At 39.4% G+C, this 26,529-nt stretch overlaps 1 protein-coding gene across 1 annotated transcript in view; it reads left to right on the top strand.

The window, feature by feature from the left end:
* Positions 1-7,738: 7,738 nt before the first annotated feature.
* The window catches only part of LOC134796791 (uncharacterized), a 30,356-nt gene continuing 11,565 nt past the window's right edge, over positions 7,739-26,529 (top strand). The window contains exons 1-15 of the mRNA XM_063769012.1: positions 7,739-8,072; positions 8,321-8,490; positions 11,146-11,306; positions 14,468-14,621; positions 15,553-15,717; positions 16,042-16,099; positions 16,960-17,180; positions 18,897-18,999; positions 19,178-19,305; positions 19,547-19,825; positions 20,634-20,795; positions 21,373-21,495; positions 21,675-21,947; positions 25,519-25,739; positions 26,077-26,260. Of these exons, the coding sequence (XP_063625082.1) occupies positions 8,027-8,072; positions 8,321-8,490; positions 11,146-11,306; positions 14,468-14,621; positions 15,553-15,717; positions 16,042-16,099; positions 16,960-17,180; positions 18,897-18,999; positions 19,178-19,305; positions 19,547-19,825; positions 20,634-20,795; positions 21,373-21,495; positions 21,675-21,947; positions 25,519-25,739; positions 26,077-26,260 (2,448 nt within the window). The 5' untranslated portion in view covers positions 7,739-8,026. The remainder of the gene's footprint in view (positions 8,073-8,320; positions 8,491-11,145; positions 11,307-14,467; positions 14,622-15,552; positions 15,718-16,041; positions 16,100-16,959; positions 17,181-18,896; positions 19,000-19,177; positions 19,306-19,546; positions 19,826-20,633; positions 20,796-21,372; positions 21,496-21,674; positions 21,948-25,518; positions 25,740-26,076; positions 26,261-26,529) is intronic.

Genomic DNA, 26,529 nt, shown 5'->3' with positions numbered 1-26,529 from the left:
GGATGGGTGACCGTTTTTTTTTTGCTTTTTTTTTCGTGTTTTTTTTGCATTATGGTACGGAACCCTTCGTGCGCGAGTCCGACTCGCACTTGCCCGGTTTTTTTTTGATAATTTGATTCATTGCATAAGTTTGTATTTTTGTTGTTTTATAAATTAATTTTAATAATAGCTATAATGATTTAAATCCATATATATATTGTTTAATAGCTAAACATTAATATACAATCAGTGTTTTATAAGTTGCAAGACCCCTACTTGTAATGCATGTCATAAGTTACAAAATGTTAGGTATTGGGTCCGGTGACTACCCAATGGTATAATTATTAATTGCTGTAATTATATACATCAATTAATATAATATTATCAAAAAACATAAGGCCATTACGATAGTGAGCCAGTACCGTAGCCTATGGTCGCTTAAAACTTAATATATGTTGCTTGTTTAAATACTTTGTTTTAACACGACTAACATGCAATTACAGACTCTAAGTTGCACGATTTACATTATTAGATAATAAAAAATAAACATTTGTATGTTCTAAGTTCTAAGTGACCTAAATTTTGCCTACTTCAGTCAAAATGTTATTTAAAACTAACCATCCTCTAGTGTGAAAAAAATAGTCATATCTTCTTCTACATTTATTCTACATTTATAAGGTAGACAAGACATTATATAGTGTTAGAAGACATAGAGAACGTTTTTCAAACATACAGCTTAATTTCATAATGAATTATAGCAAAATAACTAGAAAAGTTTCTGAGAACCGTCATCACCATACACATGAAATCATCACCGGTCGTCATTTTTTCCCGGTGATGATGGGTATGCTGTTGACGATTTGAGAGTTTCTTGTTTTTATTTCTAGAATACGAATAATAGTAGTTAATGTCTATGCTACACAATAAACTTCATGTAGTTTGCCATTCATTTCAATAATTATTTCTAATATATCATTTGTAACTTTTTTAAACCAAAGCATAACGGTGATGATGCTCTGTTGTGACAAACTACGTTTGACAAATTTGTTCGTAATATTTCTCACGATTCAATGATGTGACTTTATAGTGAAATCATTTTTGGCATTCTATATTAAAGTGAAAAATAGGGCAAGGACCTTTAGCGGTATTTCGTTGTTCATACACGGAGATAAGCTCACATTGACATTACCATGACGGTGTTGACGAATATTCGTGACAAAATTTTAAATATTTTTAAATGTACTTTCTCGGTGAAGGAATTATTGCATATTTTCCCATGTGTTAAACAACAACATGGAAAAGATATAAGTAAAAGAAAAATCGCAATCGTACGATAGGTATGCTATAATTTTCACTGCAAACAATAAGGTTCAGATTTTTCCGGTAGACGGTGATGATTTTAGACACATAAAACATTTTATATAAAAAAAACTATTAAGTTATTGGAGATGGTAATTGAAGGAACATGAAGATAATAGTTCTTAAAAACATATAAAAAAGTTGCAACTCGCACAACCTACTAGTTTTTTTTATAAAGACCGAACCATAAGTTTTCGCAGGATTATGAAATCCACCCTGCATACAAATTCCATTATTTGTCGAGTTCCAAACTTTTTAAAAGTTGAAATGGCCATATCAAATGAAGGCACAGGCCCATTAAACAGCCAAACAGATGATTAGTACCGCGACTATTTAGCTGTCTCAAATAGGTTGGCGTATTTTCGGCAGAAAAATACACTTCTATTTTTTTATTAAAAAAATAAAAAGGCGGCAAAGCTAATTTTTCAATTGTTTCTACTTTTTTCTGTGAAAATATATACGTAAGAAAGTTGCTTTTGTAAAATATTTCTATGATATTTATATTTCTTGCACCATTTTTGAGAAAAGCACTATATATGACTCGGCTGGAAGGCTACTTGCTGGCTTCGGATTCAATTAAACGGACTCCCAAGGTCGTCCGTTTAAAACGAATCCTCAGCCTGCAAGTAGCTACTTCCGAGCCTCGACAATAATGTACTATTCCTGGTTCATACTGATTGACAAATTGGTTTGACCAACTATATATCTCAGGATTCCAATATTGCCCCAATGCATCTCTGTCTCAAGTGGCTGCGATCTTTCAAGTGACCTGGCAATCCTGGCATACCTACCTAACTTAGTTAAGCTTTTTCAAGTAGATATTATAAGTGTGAATAGTAAGGGATGTTGACTGTGCTTCAAATAAATTCTTTCACACCAATCACACGGTACCATGCATGAAAAGCAAGAAGTCATTCTCGTTGAAATCGTATCTTAGAACTAATATACCTAACTTGACCGTGACGCGTCATTTGCTAAATTGTTATTTCATATAGTGACGAATCGTTTTGAGTACCTAAACGAAACTGTTTTGACTAGTAGTCAAATACCCCAAATACCCTAGGGGCCGTTCAAATATTACGTAAGCAGATTTATTACAATTATTTACCCCCCCATCCCCCTTGTCAGCAGCAAAGCTCTTACCCCCTCCCCCCATGCTTACGTAAACGTTTTTCAATTATAAATGTATTTTTTTATATTATAATTATAATGTTATAATTATAATTTTAAAAATAAGAAAATAGATTTAGGATAGAGATTAGATTTAACTGATACAGTATTCAACATAGAGTAAGGGACAAAAATATTATAATCTTACGAACATAACAAACTTATTTTAAATTTTTAGTACACATATTAAATTCAAATTAACAGTCTTCAGTCCAGGAAACCCGAATCCATGATTCTAAGTTTTCGATGACATTGGATTGCTTGGATTGCTGCTCAGTGTTGTGAGTCTGCTCACTTTCATCTGATTTTGGAATGTCTACGTCGTTCTCATCGAGCCATTCAACATCATGGTGCTCTAAATTTTGAATAATGCACATCATATAGTTCATTAGCACGACGAGCAGCGACTCTTACAGGTCTAACTTTCTTATCAGTGTGCGTGTTTACTTTTTTATGGATCTTCTCGATGTGACGATTTAGTGACTTGACGGAAGCATGATAAAGACCACACGTTTTGCATGTTCGACTTGATAGCCTCAATTTTACCGTCGGACAAAAATAATCGTAGGGCATTTGCAGGAAATCTTTGAGTGAAGCACTTAAGCGCAGAGCTAAACTAAATTGACTGGAAGATCAAGAAATTGCCCTCCTTCATCCAAAACCAAGTCATCAACTGTTTGTTTCACTTTTACAGGTGGTGGAAGAAACCTGTTGTCTAGTATAACTTGGATTTGTCTATTTGAAACGACATCTTATTTAAACATTAAACTTTGGCTAATGGAATCAACGGTAACACAAATGTTAACTTGCTTTGCTATGCTTACAATACGTCTACTCGCTATAGTATCCAAACGAAACAATACACTGACAGAGGAAATTTAGACAGGTGAATAGCGCGCGGTAATTCCCCTACTCGGTTCTAAAGCGAGTGCCTGAACGTATGCATTATTTTCGGGAATCCCCGAAAATGCGTTTCGTTTTCAAGCATAGACAATATGAGGGTTGCCATTCATGTAAAAAAGTAAATAACTACCGATGACGTAATCATCATCTAGACTCCCCTACCCCCCATGTCATCCAAAATAAGCAAAACAAAGACCCCCCGCCCCCCCATAGTGCTTACGTAATACTTGAACGGCCCCCTATTATTATAACTTTTAAGAGCTTCAAGTCACGTACGTACGCACATGGCGCTGCAATTAAGAGGAAAGCGGACGATGACCAACGATGACTTCTCCGTACAAACGTAGTCCTCATTTTCCTCCGGATATTGATTATGGACATTATGGAAAATTACACTATTTGATGTGTTTTCAACACTGCTAATTATGCGCTGGTTTGAATTTTTTTAATTATCTATTTAAGAGCGAAAAACGAATTATAGATGGTCAAGCAAATCTTGTCAGTAGAAAAAGGCGCGAATTTCAAATTTTATATGGGACGATATCCTTTCGCGCCTACATTTTTCAAATTTGCCGCCTTTTCCTACTGACAAGATCTGCTTGACCCAGTATAATTAAGTATAATACCTATAAGGTTTACTCGGCTAATTCCGAATGTCGAAAACTGTCGGATAATTCCGAAAAGAGACTTTTATTATGATGGAATTAAGGGTGATTTTCATCTGAATTTCGGAATTATCCGACAGTTTTCGACATTTGGAATTAGCCGAGTAAACCTTACATACACATTTATAAAAGCTCGTAACCCTTTTAATAATTAAAAAAGTTTTGTACGGAACATTAAAAATCGAAAGTATAGATGGTCAAGCAAATCTTGTCAGTAGAAAAAGGCGCGAAATTTAAATTTTCTATGAGATGATATCCCTTTGCGCCTACATTTTTCAAATTTGCCGCCTTTCAAATCAAAAATCAAATCAAAAATATTTATTTGCATAAATAAGGGTACAATGGGTGGTATACAAAGTTTTCAGTCTCATTCCTTATTTTACCATAATATGGCGTACAAATATTCAATACGTTACCCATAGAGCTATATTCTGGCTATATTTACATACATGCATTCTTATAATCTAAGTATATGGCACAATTTTACACAAAGTCAAAAAAATAATAATTTAAAATTAAATTGATAATTAATGTCTTACTTGGTAAAATGTCTAATAAATATAAAATAAATAATTTCATAATCAATAAATACTTTATCATGCTTACAAATTACAATTTTTCAAAAACTCATCGATCGAATAATATAATAGCAATTTTCAATTAAATGTGTATATAATTTTTTTTTAAATAAACTAAATGGCAGTTCCTTAAAACTATCAGTAAAACCTTCGAGCAACACCGGCTTCCGACACGTCGGAAGGGAGGGGCCCAAGCGATATCTCACCGTACAAATCTTTCTGCCATTTTTTATTGTATTCTGAGAGATGAGAAGTCGGATTTGTCGCTCGACCGATCCGCAATTTGTACTGAGCGAGCAAAATCGATAAATCCAACAATTACATGAGACTAAAATATAATAATTGTGTTTGAATGTAATTAAACGTATGATATGTAAAAAAAAAATATTACATCTGAAATGTAACACTTTCTTTTTGTAAATTTGATGTCCCCGACCTCTTTTTATAACAAAAAACCGAGCAAACAGGCATTTTTGTGCAGCAGTGTTCCCGCGCGCGTCTGGACTCGGTCTAGTGAAAAATCCAAGTGCAACTAGTTTTATTACCCGCGCTAGATTAGATTGACGCGCTAATCTTGTACCTCGGCAGAGGGGAAATAGTGCGAATGCCACCTCCCTTCCGTGTTGCTCGAAGAGTAAAACAATTAAATATTTGTATTGCCATTCCATATACATTCTTCTTAGGTAGAGAAAGATTTGTTGTCGGCATGAAAAGTTTATTCCTATAAGCACCTCGTTTTGATGTCATAGTGATCGTTCTAAAGCAAGACGGGTTTTTCCTAACAAAAATACAAATTTCGTGTATGTAAAGAGCGGGTAATGTCAATATTTTTTTGCTTTTAAACAGTGGTCTACAGGGCTCTCTGAAGTCTGCTCCACATGCTGCCCTAATGCATTTCTTTTGGGCCTTAAAAATTATATCTGAGTCCACCGAATTTCCCCACATAATGATGCAATATCTTAATTGCGACGCAACATATCCATGATAGGCTGTCATAGCTGTAGATTCTGACACTACATTACGAATACGATGCAAGACATATACAAAACGATCTTAATTCGTAAACTGTCAATATGAGCTTTCCAGTTGCAAAAGCAATCTATGGTCAATCCCAAAAATGCGGTTGACTTTACTTCCTCTATATGGGAGTCCTGGTAGCTAATGTTCATCGAAATATGCTTACTTTTATATGTTTGGAATTGTACAATTTTTGTCTTACTAAGATTAATATTTAAATTATTACTGTCAAGCCAATTTACTATATCTATTATTGCTTTATTAATGGTTTTCTCAAATGATTTGACATCGTCAGACTTTACAAGTAGTGTGGTATCGTCTGCAAAGAGTAAACAACTATGCTCCATAGCCTTCGGGAGGTCATTTATATACAGCAGGAACAGCAGTGGGCCTAATATACTGCCCTGTGGAACCCCATATAAGTTAGTTCTGTAGCTGGATCTATAGGTAACTTTATCTCTGCCAATAAAATTTGTAGTTTCCACACACTGTTTCCTGTCTTTGAGGTAACTATCTACCCAATCTAATGCAGGGCCTCTTACGCCATATCTATACAGCTTACTTAATAATAAGTCGTGTTTCACAAAATCAAATGCCTTACTCATGTCCAGTAATACAGCTACAATAGGAGTTTTACTGTCTAAACTTTCCATTACAGTTTTATTAAGTGGAAACATGCTAAGCTTGTTGAACTATTTTTCCTAAAACCGAACTGATAATCATTTAAGATTTGGTGTTTAGTTATAAAATTTGATACCCTGTCGAACATAATTTTCTCCAAAATCTTTGAGATAAATCAGGGTGACAGGACGGTAATTATTTAAATCTGTTTTTGGCCCCTTTTTGTAAAGTGGTTTAACTATTGATAATTTTAACCGTTCAGGAAAAACTCCTTGCAAAAAAGATAGATTTATTATGTGACTAAGAGGTACTGATAATGAGATAGCACATAATTTTAGGACTTTAGTAGATATCCCATCGTACCCCGTGGCTTTTGTGTTGTTTAACGCCTTTATTGCTCTGATTACATCTTCTGTACTTACTGAGTATAGGAATATGCTATCTCTACTTTGGTCAATACTATAACATTGTTTCGTATTCTATTGACAAGATCTGCTTGACCATCTATAAAATATATATACCTTTTTCTACTTTTTCTACTGACAAAGTTGTCTGTCAAACAACTTTGTCAGTAGAAACGGCGCGAAATTTAAATTTTCTGTGGGAGGTCAACTGAACACTTCGCGCCTACTTTTTTTTTAATTTTCCGCCTTTCTCTACTGAAGCCATTTCTGTTCAGATTTTGATAAAAGGCGCGAAATGCATAAACTATAGTCTGGTAAACTTACTAACAGTCAGTAAGAACCAGGAAAACTATACTATACACATCCCTTTCTTTTGAGTGCTATTACTAGCGTAAGACAAAGACAGTATGATTCTCTCTGGCTACGTTTGCTGTGCCAAAGTATACTCTGGCACAGCCACTTTGCCAGTAAAAAAAGCAACAATATTTAAAAAATGTAGGCGCGAAGGGTTATCGTCACATGAATATTTATTTTCGCGCCTTTTTCTACTGACAAACTTGTTTTACCGGCTATATATTCTATAATATAATATATTATATATTATATTTTACGTTGGAATATAATATTTCGTGGAACGAAACGCAAATAGATCATTAGATATTTTGACGTCAATCACGTCAATGGGAGCGCAGTTTGTGTGTAACAGTGCATCTTGACTTTGAAACGTAATGTACCTTGTAATAGTTACCATATTACTGTACGTTAAAGTATGGTTAAAGTAACTCAATTATATAATTTATCTTTATTCCTTTGTTGATGACATTGACATTTCTCAACTGGAGTAAATTTTGGCAAGCGCGAAAGTTTATTCAAAGTTATAACTTAAAAGTTATTTTCTTTTCAAATTGGGTACCTATTAATTTGATTTTTAAGTTTTCACGAAGTTAACATATATTTATTTTAAATAGTACATTTATCAGTTCAACATTTCAACTACAGCTTAAACATAGGTACTAAAAACCGTGACATTGTTCATTCAATAGTTTTATTTTGTTCACCAAAAGTGAAAGGTGTTTTTCCGTGTCTTTTTGCTTCATTTTTATCTCGAGTAACCAGTTCTGCAATATGGTTATGGTTGTTTAGGTACTTGTTTAATGAATAGTCAATAGTTAATTGTTTATGTACCATAAATTATTTATTTATTACGAGTACTTGTGTTCTTGGTATCATAGATGCGTAGTTTCTTAGATGTATCTCACTTGCGCGAAACATCAAGATAATTGACTTATTAGACACATACGTCGTTAAATTCTTGTTTGATGTTGATAGAATGGACAAAATATTTTTTACAATAAACGGAGACAAAATAGCTGTATGTAAGTATTAAATATATATATATTTAAATAATAGAGATGGAGTTAGCGGTGCTTGCAAAGTTTTTAGATTATAGTTCCTCAAGTTGTGCTGAAAAACACATAATAATATTTTTTTGTTATTTGAAACAAAAAAAAAATTATACAAATACATATATTGTATTTTAAATAATTATCTTGTATATTGTAAAGAAATATAATAACTAGGTACCTATAGCTATTTAAACTAAAAAATAATAATTTAATTTCAGCGGGTGCAGAAGTGACACAAGACACATCACTGAATGATTACATCCGGAACTACCTGAACCTACATGGCACGAAGGCCATGTGCCATGAGGGTGGCTGCGGAGCCTGTGTTGTGTCCGTCTCGCAAACACACCCCACCACTGGGGAGAAACATGTGTTCGCTGTTAACTCGGTATATTTTGAATTTTGATTTTATTTAAATATTTGCAAAATAAAAGCTTTGTGAGAATTAGTTGTAGATTATAATAGGCCTGATGACAAATTTTGAAATCCCTTTTATTATTGTCGGTACACTTGTATTGGTTCCGAAAAACACAATATTTCAGCTATACTCATAAGATTTAACATAAATAATTGCATTTTATTATAGCTAGTTTAAAACTCGCGCGAAAACGCCTCGCACGACATTTGTGACGTCACTATTTAGTTGGTGGTAGGGCGGTAGACATTGTTTACATACTTACAGTTACGAATTTCCCTTAAATCCGAATGATATTGTTATTTCAGCACCATATATTACGATTAGGGATGATAAATACATTACAAAAATTTATCACAATAACTCATTTTAGACAAAAACTCTCACACGGTTGCAATTTAAGATGAATTATTTAGATACAAGTAAATTTTGAGTGAAAATCACCGAGCGCCGGTTTTACTTTTTAATTTTTCATTTTTTCTAGTTACGACAGCCAACATGGCAATGATAGTTCCATTCAGCCAAACAATTAAAAAAGTTTGTTTGTGAAATATCGTATTATTTAGCATTTTATTTAGATAATAACAAATAGATATCTCCTTTATATCGTGTAATAATATTTTTTGGACGTAATAAATGTTTAGTGGCGAAATAACATTTTTTTTTGCACCTTCGAACTCTTTGGTGAGAACGTATGGATTTCGGTCAATGAGGTTGTCTATGTTGCTCTAAGAAATATGTTATAGATTGATGACGTCACTGTTTGGAACGCTTCTGATTGGCGTTTCAGTAATAATGGCCGATTGGAGAATTTTGCAGTTTTATTTTATTGAATATATTAATAATCCTTCAGTTTATACTGAGATTGGGCCATTTTTTAGAATCATATTAACATATATGTTTCTTTGAAACCATTATTTCCGTGATTCTTTGCTACTTGCAACAGGCCTATTCTCTGTATATCTTATTATAAATAGTAACTATAAATAAACACTTCTGGGGGACCTAAGATAGGTGGGTACCTAAGTTTTATTTATTTATTTTATTAGTTTTAATTTATTTAGTTTATACTTAATTATAAATAAAGACATAAATATAAATAAATAGTAAAGTAGGTAAAATCTTTTTAGAAATTGACTAAGCCCCACTGTAAGCTCATGAAGGCTTTTATTGTGGGTACTCAAACAATAAATACATAAAAAACTACCATGCCAATATCTGTGCTCATCACACAAATAAAATGCCCTTACTGGAACTCAAACCCAGGACCATTGGCTTCATAGGCAGCATTGCTGTTACTACAGACTAGGCCAGACGATCAAAAATTCAATTCCAAAAGGGGTCTAGGTCTAATATCATGGACAAAGGTCCAAAATGATGTGTACACAACATTATTGTCTAATAAACTGCTAATATTAAGGTATGTAGTGTGTAGATATTTTTGGTCCCTTTATCAGCATTCATATTTTAGACCTTGATTCAGATTGTACTAAGCAACCATTTATTGCAGGTAATGTCTGTTACGTCAGTGCCAAATAATAATATAATAATCATAAATAAATACTTCAACCTTGAGTTGAGGTTGTTATTCTAAGCGTAGATTTGTAGGTATATAAGTATGTTTATTCTATTGTTCTAGTTTTGAACTATGTATTTACATTTACCTCTTGCAGTACTTAGGTAAATTAGAATAGGCAATGGAAAGAGTTAAGTGACTTTAGTAATTTCAAGCTCGGTCAATTACAAGCCCAAAGAAAAGCTCAACCAATCGCCTTTGGTTTGAAATTCGTACGCATTATCGAACTTAGCTAACCGAAAAAAATCCCAGCTTGTTACTAATGACAGGCGTGGCTCACTCCGCGATTTCGTCGCTTTGCAACAGGTAGCTACAAGTACATCCGTTCCACACCAATTTTGGTGGCTAGCCAAAAGCCGCGCGTGGCGCTGTCGCCACCTACCGACCATATCTATCCTGATCGTAACAGACGCGTTTTGTTAGAGTGAGTCTTCTGTACCTAGTACTATTATTTATTCTGTGCCATTAATAACAAGTTGGTGGTAAAAGGTAGGAATAACTCCATAACATCACCAAATGTGATAAATAAATAAATAAAAGTCTCGTGTAAACGGCATAAAGTTGTTTTTTATGCTCTAGTGCATAAAATAAAATCATCTATTACGACCCTTTACGGCCTTTTCCCAAACAGGGACCACAAAAAAATTAAAAGAATAGGTAATCTTTAAGTAATTTGCAATGAAAATGTAAAAATATGTGGATATAAAAGGCTATATAATAATAATAAAATTACGACCCTTATTGACTTAGCAATAAAGTTCAAAACCTGCCATACAAATTGCCACAGCTGCATCTAGGGGCCGGCGCGTACCCCTCCCCTCGCGACCTTGCTCTGGCCTGAGTACTCATTTTATTATTCTTGATTTTTTTATTAGCCTATATGTTTGTGTCCCACTGCTGGGCAAAGGCCTCCCCTCTCCCTTTCCAATCCTCGTGGCTATTTGGGCCCATCTGTCATTATGCCATCATGTCATCATGCATCCGGCAGACATGTCCAGCCCAATTCTTGAATAAATAGAGTAAAATAACTTTAAATATTTGATATTCCCTAGTGCCTGGTCCACGTGTTATCCTGCCACGACTGGGACATCACCACAGTGGAGGGGGCAGGGAACCGGAAAGATGGCTACCATCCCATCCAGAAACGGCTCGCAGCGTTCAACGGCACGCAGTGCGGGTACTGCACGCCGGGATGGGTCATGAATATGTACAGGTAATAGCTTGCTGGATGGACTGGAAGTATCCTGCTTCGACTGGGACATCACCACAGTGGAGGGGGCGGGGAACCGGAAAGATGGCTACCATCCCATCCAGAAACGGCTCGCAGCGTTCAACGGCACGCAGTGCGGGTACTGCACGCCCGGATGGGTCATGAATATGTACAGGTAATAGACGCTTGCTGGATGGACTGGAAGTATCCTGCCACGACTGGGACATCACCACAGTGGAGGGGGCAGGGAACCGGAAAGATGGCTACCATCCCATCCAGAAACGGCTCGCAGCGTTCAACGGCACGCAGTGCGGGTACTGCACGCCCGGATGGGTCATGAATATGTACAGGTAATAGACGCTTGCTGGATGGACTGGAAGTATCCTGCCTCGACTGGGACATCACCACAGTGGAGGGGGCAGGGAACCGGAAAGATGGCTACCATCCCATCCAGAAACGGCTCGCAGCGTTCAACGGCACGCAGTGCAGATACTGCACGCCGGGATGGGTTCTGAATATGTACAGGTAATAGACGCTTGCTGGATGGTCTGGAAGTATCCTGCCACGACTGGGACATCACCACAGTGGAGTGGGCAGGGAACCGGAAAGATGGCTACCATCCCATCCAGAAACGGCTCGCAGCGTTCAACGGCACGCAGTGCGGGTACTGCACGCCCGGATGGGTCATGAATATGTACAGGTAATAGACGCTTGCTGGATGGACTGGAGTTGATTTCGTGTTCTGAGGGCATACCGCGAACCACGTTCGACGTGTTCCCTCCTTGTCACATTTACGTACGAATATACAAGTGAGACAGAGAGGTAACACGTCGAACGTGTTTTACGGTAGGCCCTCTGCTTAGCGTTTGCGATACGAGTAGACGTGACGTCACACCTATATATTACTTATGTACTTAGCCAAAATCTTTTAGAGCGTCGAGTACCGATGTTAACACGTTGACACACATTTCTTTATCGCAATTAATTGGTCGTATCGTATATACTTATACAGGATGGCCAAAAAATAAGTGCATTCCCGTTGCCAGGGAGGTTTTGGGATTATACTGAGCAACTTTTAGTATGGGACCAACCCCGAAATCGCGAAAATGTATGAAACAGGCAATTTTTTTTTTTCACGGGAATGCACTTATTTTTTGGCTAGCGCGTGTATTTTTGATCCTCACAAATAACCGGATATAACAACCTATTTAAAAATAACAACCGGTTAAGTGCGAGTCGAACTCGCGTCCCAAGGGTTCCGTACTGCACTCATTTTCGAACGAGCGAGCAAAGCCAAGTTCTTACATTCAACTTACTTACAACACACGGCTGGCTAGGGGCACGGCCAGATATTTCCTTGTTTTTTAACTGAGCTGTCAGAGGATAGTTAGTTACGCAATAACTATTGTAAATTTGTTTAATTTTAACCAAAATTTTGTTCAAAATTGTGTTATGTTAAGCATAGTGCCTATATTCTTTTTGCGTTGGTTGAGCGTTTCTCTGTTATTTCAAGATAACAGATATACGTCTGACACGGCAGTTCGGTCTTCTCATTTAGCTACTTAAACCAATTATTTGTTCTATGTTTGAGCACTAACCTCCTACAGCTCATCCTTCGACCTAGCGTGAAGGCGCACCTCTCTCGGATGCTTCAGGCCTTTTGGCCCCACGCAGAGCTTGGCCTTCGACCTTCGCACTAGCTATCCACACCACGTTTCATCTAAACAAGTGCGGTCGTGGCCCTGATACAGCCTACCCGCTATTTTTAATCTTAAGTCCGACTCACGCTTGACTGCAGACTTTTTATAGATTTTCCAGTAATCAACAGGTAAAGAACTATATTTCGTGTTTTTTCCAAAATTTAGGCCTGTAGTTTCAGATGATTGGACACTTAATACGACACGACCACTTCTTTAAAACTATCCTGGAGGGGCGGATAGGATACAAGCGGGGTAGAGGAAAACCTAGACGCAGCTTTTTAGAGCAAGTGAAAGAAAAAGTAGGGGTCTTGTCGTATCAAAAAGTCAAAAAGCTGGAACATGCCCCACCGACAAGAGAATATCTCTCAAGTTAATGATGATGAGTTTCAGACGCTTGAAGTAGGTACTAATTTTGTTCTGTGTTTGAGCAGTAACCTCCCGCAACTCGGCCTTCGGCCGCGCGTTTTTAATAGCCTCTGCGCTTCGGGCCTTCGGCCATAAGCGTTTTCAAAATTTTATACCGAGTAGTATCGGAGTTAAAGGGGGGGGGGGGGGGGGGGATGGTCATTTTTTGCCTATTTTCTTAAATAACTTCTAAACTATTTAATATAAAATTATAAAAAAAAATATATTTGAGATCCTCAAAATAAGCCCTTTCGTTTAATATATAACACGATATGGTTTGCAAAACTTTGTTTTTTAATTTTCTCATTTCCCCTCTAAAAGTGCCCCCTATGTTCAAAATTCTTTTGTTGTCATTACGTGTCCGTCTTTGGGTCACAGACCATATATATGTGTACCAAATGTCAACTTAATTGGTCCAGTAGTTTTGGAGCAAATAGGCTGTGACAGACGGACAGACAGACGCACGAGTGATCCTATAAGGGTTCCGTTTTTTCCTTTTGAGGTACGGAACCCTAAAAATTGGAAGACATTGATCTATCCTGTCATTTCCCGATCCTTGACTTCGCATTGCTTCTAGCGCCGCTTGAAATGAAAAGAAAGGATGTCCCCTTTGCTGAGGCTTACGATTCAGAGTGCGACTTATGCTTGCAAAAATTCTTCTAAAAATCTCTGTTTTACTTTTATAACTAACACGGGACATAATCACGTAAAACTTACGTTCATTTATGGCCTGACGTTTCGAACGTGACGGTACGTTCGTGGTCACAGGCAGACTGGCGAGGAATTGTATCAACATCTTCTTGCTATTTAAGTCCCGTGTTAGTTATAAAAGTGAAAATCGTGTTAGGGGCTGTCCATAAATTACGTCATCGATTTTTGACGATTTTTGACCCCCCCCCCCCCTATAATCATCCGAAAATCATGCTTCAAATTACCCCATTTCCTCCTACTTCATGCTACCGTCATCCGATGTCCAGACCCCCCCCCCCCCCCCCCTAACTTGAAATGACGTAATTTATGAATAGCCCCTTAGTTTAAATCCATGTAAATCTGTTTTAGCCTCTACGAGAGCTCGCATAAGCGACTAACCATGCAACAAGTTGAGACCTCTTTTGGAGGCAACATGTGTCGTTGCACAGGCTACCGGCCTATTCTTGACGCCTTCAAGAGCTTCGCCACTGACGCTGATGAAAGGCTGAAGAAGAAAGTACAGGTGGGTGTTGCATACTGTTTTTTTGTTTTAATTAAAAATACGTATAAAATGTAGACAAAACGCAAAAGTTTTACTGTTGAAATAATATCGGACGTATCGGACGTCATGTACAGTTAACAAAACTACTATTACTGCTGATTGTACAAACAAATGTATAGTCGGGCCAGGGCCACGCTTAGTTTTCATGCCATGGTGCTACGAGAAGTATGGAGCTTAATAAATTAATTAATAGGGATATGTTGTATGTGTTCTTACTTACTGCCAAGTTTGTGCAAAGTTAAAATAGTCAGAGTATGACATCTCCATGAGTCTACATCTTGGTCAATGGTTGGCATTTGTCAACAGTACTGTGGCGATCAAAATTAAGAAGCTCGTGCAGAGGGCGCCACTTACTGTATCCACGAGGCATTGAAGTATTATATATTTTTTATGATTTTTTGGTCCTTAATGCAGTGGCGATCTCGGGAACAATAAATTAATCGTCTTTAATTTTAATCTATCGTTCTATTTAAATCCTATTTATCCTCGTGAGACTAAAAGTACATTAGAATGTACATATTATTCGTTGCAATCTAATTTGAACCTTTCATAAACCAAATAAAGTAGCATTTCTTTTGTTTCATTGCTGTTTAACCTTTTGGACGCCAATGACCGATATATTTGCACCGCAGGTCCAACGCCAAAAACGGATTAATCGGTCATATACCACAGAGCAACATAGACCTACGTGCATATGCATAAAGTTCAATTTCAGTTTTGACACTTCGGTGACGTGGCGTCTGAGTGACAGCTTTTCTGTTTGACACGGCGTCGAAAAGGTTAAAACAAACGAAATTAGTTCCAATTTACATAGAATAAGGTTCAAATAAAAAATTGGGAAACTTTATATGGTGGGTCTTACGAGGTCAAGTAAGTTGATTTCTTTTAACAGGACATGGAAGACCTAGATCAAATAAAATGCCTAAACAAGTGTGAGAAGAAATGCGCCAGTGAAGAAGATTGGTGCTTAATAGAAAGCAAACCCGAAGTATTGTTACAAGTGGAGATGAAAGTGAATCGGTGGTACAAGGCCTATAATATCAAGGATATGTTTAAGGTTTGTAGTACAAAAATATACCTATACCTATTTTAATAAACTGGTACAAACCATTACCCGTTCATTAAACAATTTAGTGATGAACTGAAATAAATGTCATATACTAAGAAAAAGTGACCAAGGCCTCCAGTTTGTTTTTATTTCAAGGTCTACTTGAAATAAAAACAAATTAAAATATTTTTGAAAATAATTTAATTTGTTCTAATACTTCTAATAATTTAGTGATGGTTTGAAAAATTATGCTGTCTTCTTTAATTCTTGAACGTAATTTAGAATTCCCTATTCATGTTGGCGGACTTTAAATAACTGTCTGTATATTTTTAGGTGCTTAGTAGAGAAGGGACTGATAGTTACCGTCTCATAGCCGGAAACACAGGAAAAGGTAAGTAAATATGTAACATGGAAAACCACATTGATAACAAATACGGTTTTTCATAAAACAGCTATTCACATTTTCCTATTTACCTACTTTTGTGATGTTTGCCCCACTAGCTTAGTGCCACATGCAAATAAATTGCAATAAACGATAAATATGCACTTGTTTTCTAATGTTTGTAAATTATTTATTACCTGTTAGTGGTTAGGTTAGTTCACTTGATTATCTTCTTACTTCCTCTGAAACCGCTGTTTGTTGACTTTAGCACACTAATATGGTAATATGTATCAATGATTTATATCACGCGTCTTCAAACATCAAATAAAAAAAAAAACGGTTCGCGAGTTTCCAACCCGGCCCCGTGGAAAAGAAGCAAGAGAGCTGAAAAACTGGCGCGTAGCGGTAGCCAGAGCAGTCAAGTTTTTGGGCTCCCGAATGTGGCTTCGTGTGGTCTTCGAATCAATAACTTTGATTTCAAGACGCCTGATCTATCATAGAGCCATCAATTAGCAATTCTCAAAAAGTTTGTACTTTTCGATCACATCTTAGATTTTTATAAAAACTGGTATGCTGGTAGAGTATACGAAGCTGAACAACTTCCACCACATTTCCCAAAATCTTCTTTTTTGTTACCAAATGTGTAAGGAAATCTGTTTTATAATAACTTTCTGGGATGTTTTGGGAAATATGGTGGAAGTTGTTCAGCTTCACGTACTTTACCAGCATACCAATTTTTATAGAAATCTAAGATGTGATCGAAATGTACAAACTTTTTGAGAATTGCTCAATTAGTTCTATTTTACTATATTAATAACGCACGCGCCTTTTTGAAATCGCCCTACAATTTTGATTTTCTGTATCTACAGGTGTGTATCCAATAACGGCAGACGCCCGCGTCCTCATCGACATATCCTCTATCACAGCTCTAAAGGAGTCCTACAAAGACATGAACCTAGTACTAGGCGCCGGCATGGCGCTGACGGAATTCATGGCCGCCTGCACACTTCGGTCCAATGAGAGCGACTTCCGGTATCTGAAGTACTTCTATGATCATCTGGATCTTGTAGCCCATGTGCCTGTTAGAAATGTAAGTACTTATCAATAGGTATATCTCTAAACATGTCCTCCAAATTCATTATGATCCTGGTGCTATACTCGGGATGGGAAAATCTAGGTTTCTGTACTTATCAGGTACATACAGTACCCACTCTATCGCTCTCACACTTCATTCTCACTGATCTCACTAATTTAAAATAAATAAATACGGAACAATTTCAGACAAATCGACTTACAATTAGTATAGAAAGAAAGAAAGAAGAAAGAAAATAAATTTATTCAAATTAATTACAGTATTGCTTAAAATTAATACAACACTTTTATAAGTAAAAACATAAACGTCACTGAATAGGTCTCCCCTCAGCTTGATGACAAGTTACCTTTCAGGTATCTTGACGCTGGTCTTCCGTGGAGACCTGTCCAAGCGATCGCGTCAGCACGTAAACTTAACTAATATTGGTTAAACTAAATTGAGATCAGAACAAAAATCACAAATAAATATTACTTCAATTTGACCTATTAAGTATAATATGATGTACGGCTTATTTAATAACATATTATTATTTGTAAGACTTACAATTGATCTAGTATTGCATTAAACTATTTACTGAAAAAAATAAACTTGGCACTTACGCGTGATCTAACTTTGAGCAGATTTCTGCAAATTCAAAATATACTTTTTGGGTTTTTTCTGTGAAAGATAAAATAGAGTGAGAGTTTCTTATGGGCGGCGGTATGTTGTTCCAGCATTTCGTGGCAGAATATCTAAAACTACCACGAAACGCAGTTGTATTGTGCCGTGGGCAGATAAGACGAGTAGCTTCTCTAACATGCCGCTGAGAAAATTGCAATCTTTTAGATAAATATTGGGGTGTCAATGACTTAATAATGCCAAATAGCATACATGCGAAATGCAAAGAACGACGTGACTCCATGTTCATCAGCCCGCTGTTATTAAGGTATGGTGTTATGTGAGTCCTGGGCGGTATAACGAAACAAAATCGAGCACATGCGTTCTGCACTCGCTGTATGAGCTTTTTTGTTTTGTATAGAAGGCATCTTCCTATAACCGTATCTGCATAATTCAGTTTTGATAAGACTAGAGATTCACAAAGAGCAATTCTAACATGAGTTGACAAATATTTACGAACTTGGTATAGTATTTTAAGTCGATAAAAACAGATTCTCGAAATATCTATCACATGGTTATGGAACTTTAGTTTCCCGTCCATAAGAATGCCTAGGTTTTTGGCTTCTGTGACCTGATCAATACTGTCCGTGATGATTTTAATAACAGGGTTACAATTGATAATCTCACGTCTTTGCTTATCAGAGCCTAATATTATGAATTTTGACTTGAGAGGGTTTAAAACCAGACTATTTCGGCTGGGCCACTGAATTATCCGTTCCAGATCGTCATTGATTTTATCGACTACACTAGGAGTATCAATAGGCTTGACAGGCAAATACATCTGCAGATCGTCAGCATAAATATGATATTTATATTTAATAGTATAGATATATTAAATACTTATACATAGAAAAGATATACCTACATAGAAAACATCCTTAACTCAGGAACTCTGTGTTAAACACACAAATGAATGCCCTTACCAGGAATCCAACCCGCGCCCTCCTGCTTCGTAGGCATCACTACCAACTAAGCTAGGAGGCCGTTAATTGTTGTTTTTTAATTCTTTAGGGTTCTTCTTCTTTTGGTTTTAAGTAATTGACGGATAATTTCCAGATTGGTACTATTGGTGGCAACTTGGCATTGAAGGCGGCGCATCACGCGTTCCCTTCAGATGTGTTCCTGCTTCTCGAAACCGTGGAGTCTAGCGTCACTATAGGTATGCCTTCTTATCAAGGTTTAATTCTTTATTCTTCTTATAACAAAGAACTTTGAAGACAATCGTCTCACTGATCTTGATGCGAAACTTCAGATAAGTAAATCTCGGCCGAAACCCTAGCTCCTATAATTACTAACTTACTATGAGTTTCAGAAACATATTTATAATTTTTTTGCAGTTAACAGCAAGTTAGAAAAAACCATTTTGAAAATGCAAGATTTCCTTAACTTGGACCTGAACGACAAGATCATTTTGAATGTGAAACTGCCGCCGCTTTCAGAGACCAGCCACATTAGAACTTACAAGGTAATTAATTGATTATATATGATGACCTATATGTATATTATTCTGAATAAATATAAAATTGTAGTAACAAAATCATCGGACAAATAATGTGGTTCATTCAGTACTTTTACGGCGCAGAGACGCAAGATATTGGTGTCGCAAACGACCTAGATGACACATTCATTAATCCCTGGATTACCAGGAGTCTAAATTTTATATATCCTTCTCTATTTCCATCAATGGAATTATCATCCCCTTACAGATAATGCCTCGCGCCCAAAACGCCCACGCCATCGTAAACGCCGGCTTCCTATTCAAACTAACCTCCAACGCCATCACCAAATGCAACTTAGTCTTTGGCAACATAGCTCCCGACTTCATAAGGGCTAGTAAGACTGAGAAGGCACTTATTGGGGTCAATTTAGAAGATGCTTTGAAGAAGGGAGTGCCGATGTTGGTTGAGGAGTTGGTGCCGGTAGAAGATCCTCCTGAACCGTCGGCGGAATGTAGGAAGAGTATCGCCTTGGGACTGTTCTATAAGGTTGGTATATTTACTTTAAGTTAGGTTAGAGCCTTTAACGCCATCACCAAATGCAACGGTCTTTGGCAACATAGCTCCCGACTTCATAAGGGCTAGTAAAACTGAGAAGGCACTTATTGGGGTAAATTTAGAAGATGCTTTGAAGAAGGGAGTGCCGATGTTGGTTGGTGCCGGTGGAAGATCCTCCTGAACCGTCGGCGGAATGCAGGAAGAGTATCGCCTTGGGACTGTTCTATAAGGTCGGTATATTTACTTTGAGTTAGGTTAGAGCCTTTAACGCCATCACCAAATGCAACTTAGTCTTTGGCAACATAGCTCCCGACTTCATAGGGGCTAGTAAGACAGAAAAGGCACTTATTGGGGTCAATTTAGAAGATGCTTTGAAGAAGGGAGTGCCGATGTTGGTTGAGGAGTTGGTGCCGGTAGAAGATCCTCCTGAACCGTCGGCGGAATGTAGGAAGTGTATCGCCTTGGGACTGTTCTATAAGGTGAGTTGAAGAAAGCAAAGAAAAAGAATGTAGACAAATTTTCAGTGATTCAAATATGTATATTTATTTGCCGAAGTTATTAATCGTCACTGATATTTAACACAAGTGTTAAACAGGAATGGGGAACACAAAATGGCGCCCAAATGTTGATATCTGTATTGAAAGCATTCTTTATACCACTAAACATACAACAATAGTCTTCGACACCGACGGCATATGACATGACGATATAAGTACACAGATAATAATTGCTCGCCGTACAGCACTATAGCTAAATAAAAAAATATTGTGTTTTATTATGAGTTACATTTTTGTTCTAGGCCCTCCTCTCAATAACACCAGAATCATCAGTGAACCCTCGATACGCCAGCGGCGGCAAACCTTTACCACGTCCAGTATCTCGCGGAACTCAGACCTTTGATACGGATAAATCGCTCTGGCCACTCAACCAGCCCGTGCCCAAGCTGGAGGCCCTCGCACAGGTTTCACTCACACAGTATATTTGTCTCTCTTCTCAATAATACCAGGATCAGTGAACTCCCGATACACCAGCGGTGGTAAACTTTACCATGACCGGTATTACGGGGAACACAGACATTTGATACGGACAAGTCGCTCTGGCCACTCAACCACCCCGTGCCCAAGCTGGAGGCTCTCGCACAGGTCTCACTCACACAGTATACCGATCTCTCTCAATAGCAACAAGATCAGTGAACCCTCGATACACCAGCGGTGGTAAACCTTTACCACTTCCAGTATCGCGCGGAACACAGACCTTTGATACGGACAAGTCGCTCTGGCCACTCAACCAGCCCGTACCCAAGCTGGAGGCCCTCGCACAGGTTTCACTCACACACTATATCTGTCTCTCTTCTCAATAGTACCAGGATCAGTGAACCCTTGATACACCAGCGGTGGTAAACCTTTACCGCGACTAGTATCTTCATAGGTACTTATCTTTAAAAAAAAAAAGTTTTAGACAATATTAAATTTTTCCTAGCAAACATTTTGTATGGTGAGCGTAACGAGACGTAGTTAACTGTTGCTTACGTTTCACAGTGTTCGGGGGAAGCGAAATACACATGTGACGTGAACACATCCCCAAGAGAAGTGCATGTTGCTTTCGTCCTCTCCACTATCTGCGTGGGAGAGATTGATAAAATCGACGCTACCGAAGCCCTGGTAAGTAGTCAGTTGAGTCAGTTGCTGAAATAACTTCCCCCCCTGCATAGAAACTTGTTTGCAGGGGGGCGAACTAACTCTGCAGCTGACTGTACATAAATAATAAATGTGATAGAATTCCTTGAAGCTTTTAGAAGCCCTTTAGACAATAATTTATCTTCAAAACGCAATCGTTCCAGAAACTTTCAGGCGTCATAACATTCTTCACCGCAAAAGACATCCCCGGGAAGAATTCCTTCACGCCATCCGACGTTCCTTGGCAAGAATCGGATGAAGAAATCCTGGCGAGTTCTAAAGTGTCCTACTACGGGCAGCCTATAGGACTCATAGCGGCGGTCAGCCATAAGCTGGCCTTGAGAGCTGCGGATTTAGTGAGGGTTCAGTACAAAAATGAAAAGAGCCCGGTGCTTAGCATTGAAGACGCTTTGAAGGCTCAAGATAAGGATAGACGGGTAAGAACAATAGACAGCTCTTAAGTTCCATTACGGGTCATCATCATCATCATCTCAGCCATAAGACGTCCACTGCTGAACATAGGCCTCCCCCTTGGACCTCCATACGTGCCGGTTGGAAGCGACCCGCATCCAGCGTCTTCCGGCGACCTTAACAAGATCGTCTGTCCATCTTGTGGGTGGACGTCCTACGCTGCGCTTGCTAGTCCGTGGTCTCCACTCGAGCACTTTTCGACCCCATCGGCCATCTTCTCTGCGTGCAATGTGGCCTGCCCATTGCCACTTCAGCTTGCTAATCCGGTGGGCTATGTCGGTGACTTTAGTTCGTCTACGGATCTCCTCATTTCTGATTCGATCACGTAGAGAAACTCCGAGCATAGCCTTCTCCATAGCTCGTTGAGCGACTTTGAGTTTTGAGATGAGGCCGATAGTGAAAGACCACGTTTCGGAGCCGTAAGTCATCACTGGTAACACACATTGATTAAAGACTTTCGTCTTGAGGCACTGAGGTATGTCGGACGAAAAGACATTACGTAGTTTCCCGAATGCTACCCAACCGAGTTGGATTCGGCGGTTGACCTCTTTCTCGAAGTTGGACCTACCTAATTGGACTACTTGTCCTAGGCAGATGAACGAGTCAACAACTTCGAGTACCGAGTTCCCAACAGAGACTGGGATGGGCACAACATTGGCATTTGACATAAGTTTCGTCTTGTCCATGTTCATTTTCAAGCCCACCCGTTGTGAAACTCGGTTGAGGTCATCGAGCATCATGCTGAGTTCCTCCATCGACTTTGCCATGACTACGATATCGTCGGCAAACCGAAGGTGAGTGATGTATTCGCCGTTGATGTTGATGCCAAGTCCTTCCCATTCCAGGAGCTAGAAGGCGTCTTCCATTACGGCAGTAAACAGTTTCGGAGAGATAACGTCTCCCTGCCTTACGCCTCTTCGCAATGGAATTGCCCTCGTGCTCTGCTCCTGTACTCGGACCGACATGGTGGCGTTACTATACAAACACTTCAACACTTCGATGTACCGATAGTCAATATGGCATCGCTGAAGAGACTCAAGCACCGCCCATGTTTCCACCGAATCGAAGGCTTTCTCATAGTCCACAAACGCTAAGCATAATGGCAAGTTATACTCTTCGGTCTTCTGTATAACTTGCCGCAGCGTATGGATGTGGTCTATGGTACTATAGCCTTTTCGGAAACCGGCTTGTTCGGGAGGCTGGAAGTCATCAAGTCTGTGTTCGAGACGGTTCGTGATGACCCTTGAAAACAGCTTATAGACATGGCTCAGAAGCGTGATGGGTCTGTAGTTCTTCAATAGGTTGTTATCACCTTTTTTGAAGAACAGCACCACCTCGCCTCTATTCCATGTTTCAGGCGTTATGCCCTCAGACAAGACGGAATTAAAGAGCTTCTGGAGGACTTTAAGTACCGGTGTTCCACCCGCTCTCAGAAGCTCTGAACTGATTCCGTCTTTGCCCGGCGCCTTGTTGTTCTTAAGCTGCTTCAGGGCCATCCTAATCTCGTGCAGACTGATGTCCGGGATATCTTCGGTATAATGTCGGGACAGCTTGGCTCTTGGATCTCCTACCAAGCTGTCAACGGGCTTTGCGATCGAAGTGTATAACTGTCCATAGAACCTCTCGATCTCACCTAAAACCTCCGCTTTGCTCGACGCTATGCTGCCATCTTCCCATTTCAGCTTTGTCAGCTGGCTTTGCCCAATAGACTTGTCCTTTGCGAACACTTTGGAGCCTTGGTTTCGCTCAATAGTCTCTTTAATACGGTTAGTATTAAAGAGACGCAGATCATGTCGCAAGGACTTAGATATACGTCTATTGAGCTGCCTATATGACTCCGCGTCATCGGGAGACTGCAACTGTAGCGAGCGTCGTTCAGCCATGAGGTTTAAGGTTTGCTCGACCAATTTCTGAGGTCTATCTTTACGGCGGGGTCTAAAAAACTTAGACCCTACTGTGTGGACAGTTTCCACTAGCCCGTCGTTGATTTCGTCCACTGAAGCCAAGTTCTCTAGGCAAGCAAAGCGGTTAGAGAGCTCGAGTTGAAAGCTTTCGGGGTTTTGAACATGGGCTCGAGTAGGTCGGAGCGTAGACTTCATCAGGCTGGACCTTTCAAGTTTAATATTGATATTCAGTGTGCCTCTTACGATTCGGAATCCGTTTCTTGTCGGTCATGATGAAGTCTATCTCGTTTCTCGTGGAACCGTCAGGACTCATCCAGGTCCATTTCCTGTGAGGCGGCTTCTGGAAGAAAGAGTTCATCATGAAGAGTTCCTCTCTCTCCAGAAAGTCGGCCAGCCTCTGACCCCTAGGGTTCCGTTGCCCATACCCAAATTGCCCCACTCTCAACTCATCCCCGCTTCTCTTGCCCAACTTTGCGTTGAAGTCCCCCATAACAACAGTAAAGTAGGTTTTAGAAGTATGTATGGCCCTACTTACGTCCTCATACATAGCTTCTACTTCATCATCGGAGTGTGACGAGGTCGGTGCGTATACCTGAATGACCTTCAGCGAATATCTTTTGGATATTCTGAGTATTAGGTATACCACCCTGCTCGACACACTGTCGATGGTTATTATGTTGTTTACGAGGGACTTGTGAACGAGAAACCCGACACCACCTTGGGACTGTTGGTCGCCCTCCCAGTGGTAGAGCAAGTTACCAGACTTCAGGGTTGTCGTGTCCTCCCCCTCTCTACGGACTTCGCATAACCCTACAATGTCCCAGTGTAACCTGCTCAGTTCCTCTTCCAGCTCGCAGATCTTTTCATCAGTCCTCATAGTGCGTATGTTGTGTGTTACCAGGGCCAGTCGTCGTCGGGGCGGGTAGCCGGATCTTTGCCGGAGATTCTTAGCACCCCTGACCCCGCTAATGCCCTGACCGCTACCATAGCCAGAGCACCGGGGGTCGCCGGAACCTCGGGGCCGTGGTTTTATTGTGCTCATCATGATGGGGGGGTGAATGCCATAATCGCCACGCTTGGCAGGCGGGTTGGCGATCGCAGTCGAGTACACCGAATTTGAGGGACGCTGCTGCCCGTCCACCGGTGGTCTTGGACGTAGTTAAAGGACATACCCGGGTCCATTACGGGTATTGGCAAGAATCCTACATCATCATCATCTTCCTCGCGTTGTCCCGGCATTTTGCCACGGCTCATGGGAGCCTGGGGTCCGCTTGGCAACTAATCCCGAGAATTGGCGTAGGCACTAGTTTTTACGAAAGCGACTACCGTCTGACCTTAGAACCCAGAGGGGAAACTAGACCTTATTGGGATTAGTCCGGTTTCCTCACGATGTTTTCCTTCACCGGAAAGCGACTGGTAAATATCAAATGATATTTCGTACATAAGTTCCGTAAAACTCATTGGTGCGAGCCTGGATTTGAACCCGCAACCTCCGGATTGAAAGTCGCACGCTCTTACCGCTGGGCCATCAGCGCATGTCGCATTGGTAAGAATCCTACATATCATACAATTAATTTTTACTAATGATTTAATGAGATACATACATACTACCACTGCAATAATTTCTTTCCAGGTCAGAGAAGACATATCAGTCAAACCAACCAACAAAGGAGTGGATACCACCCAAGTGATCAAAGGCACCTTTTCCGTCCCGTCCCAGTACCACTACACTATGGAGACGCAGTGTTGCACCGTTACTAATACCGAAAACGGCTTAGTAGTGCGATCTTCCACGCAATGGATGGATTTGGTACAAGTTGCTGTCAGCCAGGCGCTTAACATGCAGGAAAACCAGTTAGTACTCTTAAATATCCGTACACGGCGGGAAGAAGATGATAACTGGCGGGGATGATAATTGTGTTTTATACGGACCGTGCGCATTGGAGGATCTGCCATCTTGTGGCTTGAATCGGAAACATATGGGCACATGTACATTGCCAAAACAAGTGCTACCATCTACCGTTCTCGTCAGTACGTGTCCTTGTGCAAATTAAGTTCTGCCATATTGTGGGCTACATCGGAAGCATAAACGACACATTTACGCCTCGCGCCAAATATCTGACGGCTCCTATGCTGCCCCCTATAGTTCATGCATGGGGCCTATGCCTATAATGTTACACTTTTTATACAGGGTGGAAGTGCAGGTGCCCCGGGTGGGCGGAGCTTACGGCGGCAAAGCGTCTCGCTCGGCGATGTTCGCATGCGCGTGCGCGGTCGTAGCTCGCGCGCTGAGCAGGACGGCGACTCTCGTCGTCCCGCTCACCGATAACATGCAGATTGTGGGGAAGAGACAGCCTTGTAAGGCTGATTATGAGGTTAGTTTATACTGCGTGCATTTTAAAATGCGTTATTTGACACATGTCACTCACAACAGCAATACAACGTAAAATGTCTTGCACGTCGAAATCACAAAGGAAGACAATTGCACTGCGAACGTTTACGTTCTACGTCTTTTTTTTTATTTAGGGTTGGCCGGACACCACCGTTATGAATCGGTAGTCGTCTAAGTAAATCGATATTAATTTTTCATTTTTTATTGTAATAAAAATAAGGAAAAGGTGGATAATTAAACTATAAATATGGA

The sequence above is a fragment of the Cydia splendana genome, chromosome 14, assembly GCF_910591565.1.
Source record: "Cydia splendana chromosome 14, ilCydSple1.2, whole genome shotgun sequence".
Lineage (NCBI taxonomy): Eukaryota > Metazoa > Arthropoda > Insecta > Lepidoptera > Tortricidae > Cydia > Cydia splendana.
The sequence above is the reverse complement of the archived record's forward strand: the minus strand, read 5'-3'. Positions and strand labels throughout refer to the sequence as shown.